General features: G+C 35.4%; 1 protein-coding gene across 1 annotated transcript; it reads right to left on the bottom strand.

The window, feature by feature from the left end:
- Window positions 1-305: 305 nt before the first annotated feature.
- Window positions 306-2,426, bottom strand: LOC127081971 (dof zinc finger protein DOF1.4). The gene is made up of 2 exons (XM_051022198.1): window positions 2,175-2,426; window positions 306-1,814 (listed from the first exon to the last, which is right to left on the bottom strand). The coding sequence occupies exons 1-2, from the start codon at window positions 2,235-2,237 to the stop codon at window positions 918-920; spliced, it is 960 nt and encodes a 319-aa protein (XP_050878155.1). The 5' UTR covers window positions 2,238-2,426; the 3' UTR covers window positions 306-917.
- Between the last annotated feature and the right edge of the window lie 12,926 nt (window positions 2,427-15,352).

Here is a 15,352-nt window from a genome sequence, read left to right as displayed (position 1 = left end):
GAGTACAATTAATTTCTGAAATTCGACAACATGATTTCTTGAGTTATATTTTTAATTTTTTTGTTGTAGTTGTTCATTTTGATTGAACTTTGTTCGAGGTACATAAGTTGTTCAACAGCCACTCTAGGACAGCATGAGTCCAAATCCAGCTCAAGTTTCTATTTATGCAAGTGATATCAACCAGATTCCCTAGTCCAAATCCATCTTACAGTTACACACTATTAGAACATGCTCATTGTTTGTTTTCAACATAATAGTTTCTAGAATAGACACATAAATTCAAGCAGAAAACAACAATTTGCACATGGACCAAACAAGTTTCTCAAATTAAATCACCAATACATGAAGAAAAACAACAACATAACTTAGAACTAAACCACCCACATACATTTTTCCTTCTCTTCTATACCATTATACCAAATGTATTTCCATTCCCCCCTTATCCAAAATCACAAAGTTAGTTCCTTTCATCAAGGACTAGTTCATGTCATCCAATATTTACACATAATACAAACTGAAAAACAACATAAAACCTATGAAACACGACACCCCGATCACTGACACAGGGACCTGTAATAATTGGAAAAAGTGAATAAGTTTATCGTAACACAAACACAAATTTTTTCATACCAACCAGCTAGCTGAAGTAATTTGAAGGATGTAGCTGACATAGGATCTCTCTGATCAAAGTTCCAAAGTACACTCTTCTCTCACACCTTTAACTTTCCCATTTTTCTAACAAGTATCTTTTTTTTTCCTTCTTTTTCTTTTTTCAATAAAGTTAAATGTAACTAAACCCAACCCAAAAATACAAAACAAAACAAAAAAACACAGAAACCTAATCAGTAAAACTAAACAAAAGGACCAAATTAAAGATAACCTTGAACTTGAACTTGAACTTGAGTCAATTATTCATTCTAGATCAGAGAAGTAACGGACGAACCAATATTATTTGCACCTTGGTCATTCCAAACACCAATAGCCGATGATGATGTTGCATTCAAGTAAATTGAAGAAGCGGGATCATAAAAACCACCAATATGTTCCATCTGGTTTTGCATTTTTGAGCCAAATTGTAAGTCTTGGAAAGCGCCGTTGCTACCTGCATCTGAACCATATTTCAAACCATCGTCGAAGAATTTATGTTGCAGTAGAGTAGAGCTCAACACAGAAGGCATAACTGATGTATTATTTGATGCAGAAGTTGAAGAACCAAAGATTGAATCATAGTTATTATTTGAAGTATTAAACCCGTTTGTATAACTATTATTTTCAAACCCAGATGAAAAACCTAATCCAAAAAAATTCATCTGAGGCTGAAGATCATAACCTGAGCTTGTTGAGAGCCTAGAAGTAATATTGAACCTTGAAAATGGAAGATTCGGATCACAAGGGTTATTAGTACTAGATAAGCCATAAAACATAGGGTTCATATGATTTGAAGTTGAACTAGGAGTTGAAGAAGGAGAAGAAGAATTAGAAGTAGTAGCGGTTTCAATGGTGGATATTGGTCTTTTGATGAGAGTAGTAGTAGAAGTAGGACCATTACTACTACTAGTACTACGTTTGTTGTTTCTCCTGTAGCCACCACCAACAGGAACATTCCTAAGAGTGCCACCTCTTGTCCAATAACGTTTACAGGCTTTGCAAAAGTGTCTTGGTTGTGACAAACTGTAGTTGTTGTAGTAACAGAATTTTGTGTTTGAGGAATCACAACGAGGACACTTGAGTGCTTGTTGCTGCTGCTGCTGATGATGCTGTTGCAGAAGCTCTTGACCTTGTTTTTCCATTATCTTACCATCATCTATTTGATTCTACACCAAAAACAAAACAAGAATTAATAATGGAGGTAAGAAAAAGAAGAAAAATATATAGTTAAATTTAGGGTAGGTTTTAGTTCTAGGGTTGTAATCATTAATGTATGAGAAGAATAACAGGTAGATATTCTCTTCCAAAAAGAAAGCAACAAAATTATTTGGACACTGCATTTGTCTGAATAATTGTGGGAAGAGAGATATAGAGAGAGAGAGAAAGGGAGAGAGAGAGAGAGAGAGAGAGAGAGAGAGAGAGAGAGAGAGAGAGAGAGAGAGAGAGAGAGAGAGAGAGAGAGAGAGAGAGAGAGAGAGAGAGAGAGAGAGAGAGAGAGAGAGAGAGGGAGAGGGGGAGAGAGGAACCTGTGGCCATTGGTTAGTAGTTGGTGGAAGGATGGTAACCATTTTCTCGCAGTTAGCTAACATTTTTGTTCTCTCAAAGGAATGCTTCAAACAAAGAGTGTAGAGACAAGAAAGAGGATACAGTTAGTGACAAGCTTGAAGGGTTTCAAATATAAGAAAGTGAGGGGCTAAGAAATATATTGAAACCAGAGCCCAGAGATCAACATAACAAGATCAAATAAATATATTTAATTAAAACAGGAAAATTACACTCACACCCATGACATAACTCTCTTTTAATAAATGACACACTTTTTTTAGGGTTAATAAAAACTATATAGGCGAGTTCTAGTTTTCTCTCTTGTAATTTTTTTTCAAAATCAACTTTATTATATAAAGATTCAGTTTGCTTACCCTTTTAGAAGAAATTGTACATGACTGATATTTATGTGTCATGATAAGTGATATTTTTTATTTTTTATTATTTTTAAATGACAGATGGTCAAACTTATACCACATCAGTAGATTGGCGTTATAATAATGTTTAAAACGTGAGAAATTCCATATTGTCTTCTCCAACGCGTAATCTCCAAATTGCAAAAATCTCCATCGTGTTCTCCAATTTGTTTTCTATCGGAAATTCTAATAGAAGAGAAATACACAAATGTGACTGCAATCTATCAATGAAGACGTGAGTTTCAAACATCCACGAAAATCATAAGAGAAAGTTCTGGAGATGCAAACATTTTGGAAAGGTACATATCATTGGTTCGAAATGATTAATATTGGGTATTATAAATCCTTTCCTCCCCAATTTCTTCTTGTTTTAGTTTTTTTTCCAGAGTGATATAAGTTGTGAGTTGTTCATTTGGGACGATGAAGTTGATGAACTGTTATCGAACACTCGAAATAAGGAAATGTTCACAGGTGCATATATGGAATGCAACAATTGTGAAGTAATACTTGGTTATTTTAAAGAATTTGGCAATGATTTCGGGAAGGAGTTTGGCAAAGAATATGGCAAAGAGTCAAGCTCAAAGAATGTTGAAAAATTGAAGAAGTTGCTGCAAATTGAAAGGAATGAGACTTTTTGGTTAATGGTTGCCCTTATTGTATCATGGATGTTGTTAGTTATTATGCTGAAATTGAATTAACTGTCAATGTAATATTCAAGTTTGTTTCAATGTAATGTTGTTGGTCTACTGTTGGTTTCAATGTAATGTTCTAATGTTCAAGTTTATATCATGGATGTTGTTAGCTATTGTGTTCAAAATGAATTAACTATCAATGTAATGTTCAGATTTGTTTCAATGTAATGTTGGTCTTTTGTTGGTTTAATGAATGAATGGGATTGAGTTGCTAACAAACATATTGTGTTCTGTTTAGAAGCTACTGATAAATGAAATATAGTCATTGTAATGCTAACAAATATATCATAACATTAAGCCTTAAAAAAGTCATTACATAAGCATTAAGAAACTGTCTTATTAGTCATTACAAAAGGATTAAGAAACTAAAAGTTGTAACTGTCTTAGCAGTCAAAAGGATTACAAAAACATCAAGCAAGTATTGCATAACCATTAAGCATCTAATAAATTGTCTTGCCAATGTAATCTCAAGACCTCATTACTTTAAAGCATGTCCCTACCTTAGGTTATACTACCACCACAACAGGTTCCTGAGTCAAAGTACCCTTTTCATTTTTTGTATGATCATTGGTTCACCATTGCTTGCACATGGGCCTTTAAATGACTTGGTTTTCAATTTCTTCAACCTATCACTTGATTTTCTTAGAATCTCATATTTCACATTTTTTGCTAATTTTGGAACTTTCTTGATAGGAATGCGTTTTCTTTTCTCAGATTGTGTCACACCAATTGTTTCAGTTTGTGCCACACCAGTTGTTTCAGTTTGTGCCACACTAGTTTTTCAATTTGTGCTACATCAGTTGTATCAGTTTGTGCCACACTAGTTGTTTTAGTTTGTGCTACACCGTTGTTTCATTAGCTTTAGTTGGTTTTCCATCAATTTCATCATTTGTTTCTCCATCAGTTAGTTCAGTTGGTTGTCCATCATTAGCTTTAATTGCATGTGCTTTACTTGTTCTAGGAGCCTTTCTTTATTTGGAAAGTCATACTTCCACCTACTTTAGAGCATAGACCCCAAAACCTACATTTACCCTTGCATTCTACCCTCACTTTGTCTCTTTTATTCTTCACAAATGTAATTTCCCTTCTATTCAAGACCGACCACTCAATTATAACATCCTTGAAATCACTCAAGGAATTAAATTCCATTCCCAGCTTAAACTCGCAATCCTTGCCTAGATGCTCCTTCATAAACTTTTTATACTTTAGAAGTTTTTCATCTTTAGATGCATCTGGATCTGAGCTACCAAACTCATCACCCACATATTGGTCTTCTTCCTTATCCCTTCTTTCACCATCCCTTCTTTCCTTATCCATTATTTCAAAATCCTTTGGTTTAATTTCTTTGGCTATCCTTTTAGGTGCAACAACAATAACCTTACCCTTCTTTGTAGGAGATTTCTTTATGGGTGACTTAGAAGCACACATCTTAAACCTATATAAATTTCCATTGAATTCAATACTAGTTGCACCAACTTTGGGCTTATTCATTTCAAATATTTCAAAACCATTATCCATTACAGTTTTTCTTTCATCCTCTATATCATCAAACCTAACACTCATTGCTTCATCATCACTTTCTTCATCACTTGAATCAGTTCCAACACTCATTTCAATGCATTGAGGCTCAACAACCTTAACTTTGATGTCTGTCACATTATGATCGACGTATAAATGACATTTCGTGTTATCACCAACAACAAAACTAGCAACACCCAAAGCACAATCATTCATGTTAACTTCAAAATAGCATCCAGTTATACCTTCAAGTTTGCTCCAAACCCTAAACTCATTTCTTTTGTATCCCCGGTCAAGTACCAGTTTCAACACGTCAAAGGCACCTCATTTTTGGCTATCTTGATCATACACATGTGTTTCAACTCCACCCATATAAAACATTGTATCCCCTCTAACAAACTCCCTCCATTATGAACAATAAAGCGAACTTAACCATTATATGTATCCTAAATCATTTCATCATCAGAGTGGTGTTCTAAACTTAACAAAAGAAAACATGAAACTCGAGTAAATTGAACGATTTTGTGCCTTGATTCACGTTACTTTGCTGAATCTATCAATTGAGTTGCTTGAACGATTTCTTGAACAATTCCTTGAAGCTCTTCAATGGTGTTTTCACTTAGAGCAAAAATGGAGAGGACTAGAATAAGGTTTCTATTGTAATTTTATAATACCAATTTACTTATGTGGCATAAGTTTGGCCATTTTTCATAAAAAAAAATGGAAAACAAATGACACAAATCATGACACATAAGCATCAGGTGTGTGTCATCCCCCCCCCCCCCCAAGGTTTAAACAAACATAATCTTTATATGACAAGATTGGTTTGACAAAAAAAAGGTTACATGGGGGTAAACCAGAACTCGCCTATATGGCAAGGGGTAAAATGGTATTAACTCTTTTTTATGGAGGACCTAAGCACAAAGAAAACAACAACTTAACAAGAATTACACGAGGGGTAGAAGCCCCTAAAATATCATTAGAGATCAAAGTAACCAATTTCGACGGGCAGTTTTCATACACCTGAGGCCACGGATCATGGTTAAAACTCATCTTCGCCAGCACATCAACACACTTATTTGCTTCTATGTACACATGAATGAATCAGACATCCCTATCCCTAATTATCAAATGCTTGATTTCTTTCAGCAGTCCCCTTCTTGAACAAAAGTTGATTCTCTTACCATTATGCATTTTATCAAACTCCAGCTTAAGACCCTAAAACACCCTCTAAAACTCTGCAAGATCTACACTACAATTCCTAACGATCTTGAAAAAACCTCCATATCATCTCCCCGTGTGATCCTGAAGCAAGCCCCCACAACCTGCTCTCATGCTCTTATTCAAAACACCATCAACATTAATCTCTTTCCACTATTTATTTAGAAGAATGCACTTAACCTGACGATTAGGTAATATCTGTCTTTGGAGGATAACATTAGCAATACACAATTTAACTTTTCCCATAATACCTATCTTTGCAAGCAGCCATGTTTAACCAACTAAGTGAAGTTCTTCATTCTTTCTGGTATACTGATTCGCCATATGGACTTCCAAGATGTATCAAACTCATGCTCCAAATTATCTACTCATATGGTCTTGTACGCGCTAGCAACTGACATAGCACCATCATTCATTCCTCTCTGTAGGCAAACATCATCACCATGGGCCGCTCTAGAAGGATAAATTGTTGTGATTTCTATGATATTATCTTCGTTAAAAATTCTACTTAGAAAATTAAGGTCCCCCTCTTCATTCTCATCCACCAAATCAACCATTTTCTCCACCTATTATTGCATATCTCTAGTTTATATCATATCATACCAGATAATACCTTATTGACCCCATTAATCATTCCATACATTAACTAGCATGCAATTTCCAATATTCCAATGTGTTCCCTCTTTCATTGCAGTCCAATTTTTCAAAAACATTTTTCCATAAGCTCGAGTCATGCCTTTTGGCACTAACAACATCAAGGTTATTGTTTCCTCTGTCATACTTCCCTCTAACAATTTGGCACCACACATTATTATCATTTGTCATCAGTTTCCACCCAAGATTAAATAAGCATGCTTTATTCATGAAGATTAAGTTTATCAAGCCCAAACCTCCTACACTTTTAGGTTGCATTAGCGCGCTCCACTTAACTGCATGAATATGTTAATGTTCTTCAGATTCTCCTCAAATAAAACCGCGTTATAGTTTCTGGACTTCCTTGATGCATTTCTTAGGAAAGGAGCATGTCATCATGGTGTAAGATGGTATCACTTCAATGACAATCTTATCTAGTGTAGTTCTACCAGTAAAACCCAAATGTTGAACTTTCCAGCTCGTTAGTTTTGACTTAATATTTTCTATAATCTGGTTGAAGTCTTTATGTTTAAGGTTCCTCCCCATAAGAAAAACACCCAAATAATTCCCCCAACTCCTTAGTGTCCTTGTAACCAGATATATAGATAATTTCTCTTCTCATATGAATTGGAGTATTGTTCAAGAAAATGAATCTTGTCTTGTCATTACTCACCCTTTTCCATGACATATTATAGAAATTGTTTGGAACATCCATAACACAAGCCATTTATTTGTACGCCACTTTCCCAAAAATAAGAAGGTTGTATGCGAATATCAAGTGAGAGAGACTAGGTTTCCTTACCTTATACCCTTCTCAGATTTAAAATAGTTGGTTTCCCTACCACTCCACCTAATTTTCATATTCACCGACGAGATGGCAGCCATGACTATTTGGATTAAATTTTGAGGGAAACCAATCTCATTAAAAACTCTATTCACAAAACTCCAGCTTAAGTTGTCATACGCCTTTACCAATTCCACTTTCAATACAAAGTATCATGTTTGACCATGTCTTGTATCATGAGCCAAAATGATATTTTTATGGATGCTCCTGCCTAGGATAAAACAAATTTGATAAGGCCCAGCAACCCTATCAATACTGTTGGTCAAAATAAAAGAGAGATAAAGAGAGTATGAAGGAGAAACAAGAAAAATAATAGTAAAAAGAAACAATAATGGTTATGAGAACTTTGAGGAGATGTTAAATAATAACGATTCATCTTTCTTGTTTTATTGGCTATAAAAGCCTTGTATATTTCATTTGTAATCATCAGAACATAAATTCAATAAATTCTTTTAGTGTAATTGAGTTGTGAAATTTTCATGTGAGGAGAGGTTAATGAATTTATATATTTTATTTTCATTAAGTTTGTGTGCTTCCGCGTTAATTTGTTCTTCCACAAATCTGATAATATGGGGAAATTTTGTGTAGTTTCCTAACAACTGGTATTAGAGCCAGTTGGTTGATTTTTCTATTTTTTTCTAGTAAAGAAATTTTTAGAGACGATCCTGAGAAAATCATATTTAAGTGGGAGTGATGGCTGCAGACGAAGGAAAAATAAAAATTGAAAAGTTCGATGGTGTGGACTTTAGCTTTTGGAAGATGCAGATTGCAGATTATCTATATCAGAAAAAGCTACATCAACCTCTCATGGAAACGAAGCCAGATTTGATGAAGGAAGATGAGTGGAACCTTCTCGATAGGCAAGCACTTGGCGTTATCCGATTGTCGTTATCTCGAAATGTTGCTTTTAACATTGCGAAGGAGAAGACAACCACTGGTCTTTTGAAGGCTCTTTCAAGCTTGTATGAAAAGCCTTCGGCATCAAATAAAGTTCATTTGATGAGACGGTTATTTACACTTCGGATGACAGAAGACACATCAATTACACAACATATCAATGAACTCAATATTGTAATAACCCAATTGAGTTCAGTTGGAATTGAGTTTGACGATGAAGTACGAGCATTGATACTTTTGTCTTCCTTACCAGATAGTTGGAGTGCTACTGTCACGGCAGTGAGTAGCTCGTCAGGAAGTACAAAGATGAAATTTGATGATGTTCGTGATCTGGTTCTCAGTGAAGAGATCAGGCGAAGAGAGTTGGGTGAATCATCATCCTCTTCAGTATTACATACAGAGGAAAGAGGAAAAAATTCAACCAGGGGATATGGACGTGGTAAATCAAAGGACCGACGATCCAAATCCAGAAATCATCGTAGTTTCAATAGTTCGAAGACTATCGAATGTTGGAATTGTGGAAAGAAAGGGCATTACAAAAATCAATGTAGACTCCCACCAAAGAATCAAGAGGTAAAGGATGAAGAAAATGTTGCTTCCACTTCAAGAGGAGAAGACGCTTTGATATGCTCTTTGGAGAATAAGGAAGAGTCTTGGGTGTTAGACTCCAGAGCATCCTTCCATGCCACTTCCCAGAAAGAATTCTTTAATAATTATGTCTCTGGAAACCTCGGTAAAGTTTACCTCGGTAATGAGCAATCATGTGAGATTGCAGGTAAAAGTGTAGTGAAGATTAAGTTAGGTGGGTCTGAATGGGAATTGAAAAATGTAAGACATATTCCCGACCTGACAAAGAACTTAATCTCAGTAGGCCAGTTGGCTAGTGAAGGCTACACAACAGTCTTACATGGTGATCAATGGAAGATTTCAAAGAATGCAATGACAGTTGCTCGTGGTAAAAAGAGTGGTACTCTTTACAAGATAGTGGGAACTTGTCACTTGATTGCCGTTGCGAAAAATGAAAGTCCCAATCTATGGCACCAAAGATTAGGCCATATGAGTGAGAAAGGGATGAAGATCATGCACTCAAACGGAAAACTACAAGGTCTTAGGTCAATAGAAATTGACATGTGTGAAGACTGTATACTTGGAAAACAAAAGCGAGTCAGCTTTCAGACAAATGGGAGAACCCTAAAGAAGGAAAGGCTTGACCTTATTCACTCTGATGTTTGGGGTCCAACTACCGTCTCATCTATTGGCGAGAAGAAATACTTCATGACTTTTATTGATGACCATTCCAGAAAGGTATGGGTATACTTTCTGAAATATAAGTCTGATGTATTTGAGGCTTTCAAGATGTGGAAAGCGATGGTAGAAAACGAGACCGGATTGAAGATCAAAAAGCTCCGAACTGACAATGGTGGTGAATATATAGACACCAAGTTCAAGAATCTATGTTATGAGCACGGAATCAGAATGGAGAGGACTGTGCCAGGTACGCCTCAACAGAATGGTGTAGCTGAGCGTATGAATCGAACTTTGACTGAAAGAGCCAGAAGCTTACGTGTGCAGTCAGGCTTACCGAAGCAGTTCTGGGCAGAGGCAGTCAACACATCAGCTTATTAAATCAACCGAGGTCCATTGGTACCATTGGAGCATAGAATAACAGAAGAGGTAAGGAGCAAAAAAGAGGTAAAACTCTCACATCTTAGAGTTTTCGGATGTGTAGCATATGTGCACATTAGTGATCATGGCAGGAATAAGCTTGATCCCAAATCAAAGAAATGCATTTTCCTCGATTATGGTGAGGATGAGTTTGGCTATCGACTATGGGATGATGAAAACAAGAAAATGATCCACAGTAGAGATGTGGTCTTTAATGAAAGAGTTATGTACAAAGATAGGCATAACACAAGCACCAATGAATCAAAATTAAATGACCCAGTTTATGTAGAGGTTGATGATATCCCAGAAAGTCCTATAATTGAAAATCCTTAATTAGAGGAATTAACTGAACAAAGCAGTGAGCAACAGTATGACGCATCAGAGACTTGTACTCCAACTTCTATATTGAGAAGGTCTTCTCGACCTCATGTTCCCAATAGGAGATACATGGACTACATGTTGCTAACTGATGGAGGTGAGCCTGAAGACTATGCAGAAGCATGTCAGACCATAGATGCTAGTAAGTGGGAGCTTGCAATGAAATATGAGATGAAGTCTTTAATCTCCAACCAGACATGGGAACTAGTTGAGTTACCTAGTGGAAAGAAGGCACTTCACAACAAATGGGTGTATCGAGTAAAATAGGATAATGATGGTTCTAAGCGATACAAAGCTCAACTAATTGTCAAAGGATTTCAGCAAAAAGAAGGAGTTGATTACACTAAAATCTTTAGACGTGAAGACTCAATAATATCTGGTCATTTTTAAGTATTGTGGCCAGCAAAGAGCTCTACCTTGAGCAATTAGACGTGAAGACTGCATTTCTTCACGGAGACTTAGATGAGGAGATCTACATGCACCAACCTGAAGGTTTCTTAGAGGAAGGGAAACAGAATATGGTGTGCAGATTAAAGAAGAGCTTGTATGGCTTGAAACAAGCTCCAAGACAGTGGTATATGAAGTTTGAAAGCTTTACGCACAAGGAAGGTTTCCAGAAGTGCAATGCCGATCACTGTTGTTTCTTCAAGAGATATAAGTTCAATTACATCATTTTGCTACTCTATGTCGATGATATGTTAGTAGCAGGTCCATATATGGATGAAATCAGAAACTTGAAGATGCAGTTATCAAAGGAGTTTGACATGAAGGATTTGGGTCCAACAAAGAAGATTCTTGGAATGCAAATCATGAGAGATAAGCAAAGAGGAATTTTGCAGTTATCTCAGGCAGAATACATCAATCGTATTTTGCAAAGGTTCAACATGGGCAATGCCAAACCGGTTAGCACACCTTTGGCAAGTCATTTTCGCCTATCCAAGGACCAGTCTCCTCAGACGGAGGAAGAAATAGAATTCATAGATAAGATTCCATATGCTTCATCCATAGGAAGTTTGATGTACGCAATGGTATGTACTAGGCCAGACATTGGCCATGCAGTGGGAGTTATAAGCAGGTTTATGGCAAATCCAGGAAAAGCTCATTGGGAAGCAGTCAAGTGGATTTTGCGGTATCTACGAGGCACTAAAAAGAAATGTCTATACTTTGGCAAAGGAGAAATAAAAGTACAAGGATACGTTGATGCAGACTTTGTCGGTGAAGTTGATCACTGAAGAAGTACGACTGGCTATATATTTATTGTTGGTACTGGAGCAGTTAGTTGGATATCGCGAATACAAAAGATTGTTGCTTTATCCACTACTGAGGCTGAGTATGTAGCAGTCACAGAAGCTAGTAAGAAATTAATATGGCTTCAAGGATTGTTAACAGAGTTGGGTTTCATGCAGGAGAAGAGTGTTTTGTATAGTGATAGTCAAAGTGCAATACATCTAGCAAAGAATTCTGCATTTCATTCAAGAACAAAATACATTGGTCTTCGTTATCACTTCATTAGATCTCTTCTTGAGGATGAGGTACTAACATTGAGCAAGATACAAGGAAGTGAGAATCCAGCTGACATGTTAACAAAGGTGGTGACAATTGATAAACTGAAGTTGTGCTCTTCTTCAGTTGGCCTGCTAGAATAATAAATTGATAAACGTTGTTGTTTGACCAAGGTGTGAAGACTGATTAAAATCACTCTTCAAGTGGGAGATTGTTGGTCAAAATAAAAGAGAGATAAAGAGAGTATGAAGGAGAAACAAGAAAAATAATAGTAAAAAGAAACAATAATGGTTATGAGAACTTTGAGGAGATGTTAAATAATAACCATTCATCTTTCTTGTTTTATTGGCTATAAAAGCCTTGTATCTTTCATTTGTAATCATCAGAACATAATTTCAATAAATTCTTTTAGTGTAATTGAGTTGTGAAATTTTCATGTGAGGAGAGGTTAATAAATTTATAGATTTTATTTTCATTAAGTTTGTGTGCTTCCGCGTTAATTTGTTCTTCCACAAATCTGATAATATGGAAAAATTTTACGTAATTTCCTAACAAATACAACTCTTAATCTTGTTTAATATCAGCTTACTTAAACACATGTAGATAAATTACATAATGAGATATATCTAAACTGTTGTATCTGGTTAGGATTAGTGACCTTGGGAATCATACAAATTTATGTTTGATTTACCTCTTATATGCGATCAGGTATTCTATATAATTCCTTGATGTATCTATAGACACTATCACCAACTGTTGACCAAGATTTTTTATAGAAGCCTCCTGAGAATCCATCTAGACCAGGGGCCTTCTAAGGTTGCTTAATCTCTTCGCTCTTAGCATCTTCACTTAACTTCCTAAAAGCATATGAATTTAACTTTGGAAAGGTTACCTTCGAAGGTTGCCACAATCATGTAATTAATGACGCATCTAATTTTTAATCACACTACTACATCCCATTTGTAATATTTTATTATGATTATTATCATTTTATAATATTGCTGTACCATTTATTAATAAATGATACATTTATTTATTGAAATAGTTGCAAGCATATGAATGAGAGACAGTAAATGAAATACAAATAACATTTTAGTATTAACATATCATTTTTGCAATTATATGATTTGAGAGGATATGGATTTATTTCTCTTTTGTTGGGATTTGATTAGTTACAACCTATTTAGAGGAGGGATTTAATTTGATCCTAATAATTTTTCCGTGTCTCTTATTTGTGTTTTTGGTAATTCTTACTTCTTACCTTTTTGTTATTTATGAGATAACTTTGTCAATATGGTTTAGAGTTTTTCTTGAAAATGTTCTTTGGATAGATATGAGGTGAACTCCTGTCCCTTCACGAGTTGGTTTTAGAAACATATCTTGTACTTATACCTATATTGGATAGAGTGTTTGTGAAATTATGTGCTTACAGGTTTAATCAGGAAGTGATCAAAGTTCAAAGATAAGCAAGATATGTTTGGCGCTGATAACATCATGGTTTTGATGATGACAACACACGAGGATAACAAGCTTGAAGAGTGCAATTATTGAAGTTACCTTAAACAATTAAAGATGCACAAGATGGTTGATCAAGTTATTCCTCTGAATCTAGCTAAAGTATTAGGGTTTTATGTTCACCAGTGATATTCTCTCATGATGATATATGGATTGAACATATCTCAAGTCTCATCCACAAGAAGATTCAAGTGAAATACTTATGTGATTGGTATATAGGGGAAAGGACTTGAAGCTTCAGGGTGTGAAACAGAGGAAGTGTGAAAGTTCGCTTGATCGTGTCTAGTTGAGTGGTCGGTGTATTGTAAAAACACAAGAGCATTTTTCATAAGTAGTATCGCTAAATCACACACACACACACACATACACAAACACACACGCACACACGGATGCGCGCACACACACACACACACAAAAACTATTCTTGAAGCCTCTACTTTCAAATAAAACCACCTAAAATATTTTTGGAGCCTAGTAAGATAAATTAGGAAGTGTCAGATCAATTAGGGCATGCTTTTGAATTTCCTAATCGATTAGAACAAATGCCTAATCGGTTAAACAAGGGAGAAACATGTCAATTATCGATTATGACAGTGTCTTAATGAATGTCAATGGCTCTCTATCGAAACCTTTTAATTTGGGAAACAATAATTGATTATTGCATGTTCTAACTCAATTAGCTAATTGGTTAGGACATTAATTTTTCTCATAGATTGTTTTCTAAATTGAACCATTCATTGGCTTATAAATATAGGTTTTCCCCTTCATTTCATTTCATTTCATCAAGAAAACTTGAGATATCTCACTTTCCTCTCTCTCTCTCTCTCTCTCTCTCTCTCTCTCTCTCTCTCTCTCTCTCTCTCTCTCTCTAAATTGTTTCTCTTTCTCTCACATATTTTTAACCATAGCATTTTGAGAAACGTTCTTGAGTTTCGTGAGGAAGTTTTTCAGGAAGGGGCATTGTTATAAATTCACCAAGAGTTAATTTTTCTCTTGAGTGGATTATTATTCCTTAGGTATTAATTGTTTAGGTTGAGCTAAACTTGTTAAAATCTCATTTGGGGGATTAGTGTAAGTCTCTATTTGGTTTGTAAGCTATGTCACTTGAAGAAAATCTCTCCTTTGGATTCGTGAAGAATAACCGAGCTCAACCCTATATTAACGTTCAGTTTGTTTGACATCAGTCATTTATAAAATCTTGATTTGGTTCGTGGTCAATCCAATATAAAACCTCGATTCAGTTTGGAGGATAGCCAATTCAAAACTCCGACTTGATACGAGATAATTTCGTACAAAGTATATATTAGGCTTATAGAGTAACAAATCAAAGATTTATTCTTTATTTGGCATGAATACTAACCTCCTCATTCCTTTGTTTATTGTTTGGTTGGAAGTTCACCTGAAACTTCCTTTTTCTTGTGTAAGGGGGTTTGTGGGCTTAACCTTCTAAAAGCTCTTAAACATTATTTGATATTCTCAAGATCAATTATTGGGGAGAGGAGTATGTCACTTCATTAAGACCAAACTTTTAGAAATCTTTGATGTTATCTCTCTTCCATTAGCTTTTTACTCTTTGTATATTTTTTCTTTTCTTTTTTGTTGCTTATCAAAACATTTTTTTATTAAAATGTTTTCAAACTCTGATTTAGATAACAATTTTGTTTTAAACCATTTTTTTAAACCTCCACAATCCCCCTCCCCCCTCTTGTGTATGGAGTCACATGTTCAATAAGTGGCATCAGAGCCTAACTCATGTTCAAAAACTAAATGTCTCATGAGGAGGATGACTTCCGACACTGTTTTTAACAAGAGTACACCTCAGTCATTTAATAGTGGTAGGGTTGAATTAAGAAATCCTATATTTAAAATATTCATTC

This window comes from Lathyrus oleraceus, chromosome 1 (assembly GCF_024323335.1).
Source record: "Lathyrus oleraceus cultivar Zhongwan6 chromosome 1, CAAS_Psat_ZW6_1.0, whole genome shotgun sequence".
Classification (NCBI taxonomy): domain Eukaryota; kingdom Viridiplantae; phylum Streptophyta; class Magnoliopsida; order Fabales; family Fabaceae; genus Lathyrus; species Lathyrus oleraceus.
This window is presented reverse-complemented; position numbering and strand designations above follow the sequence as displayed.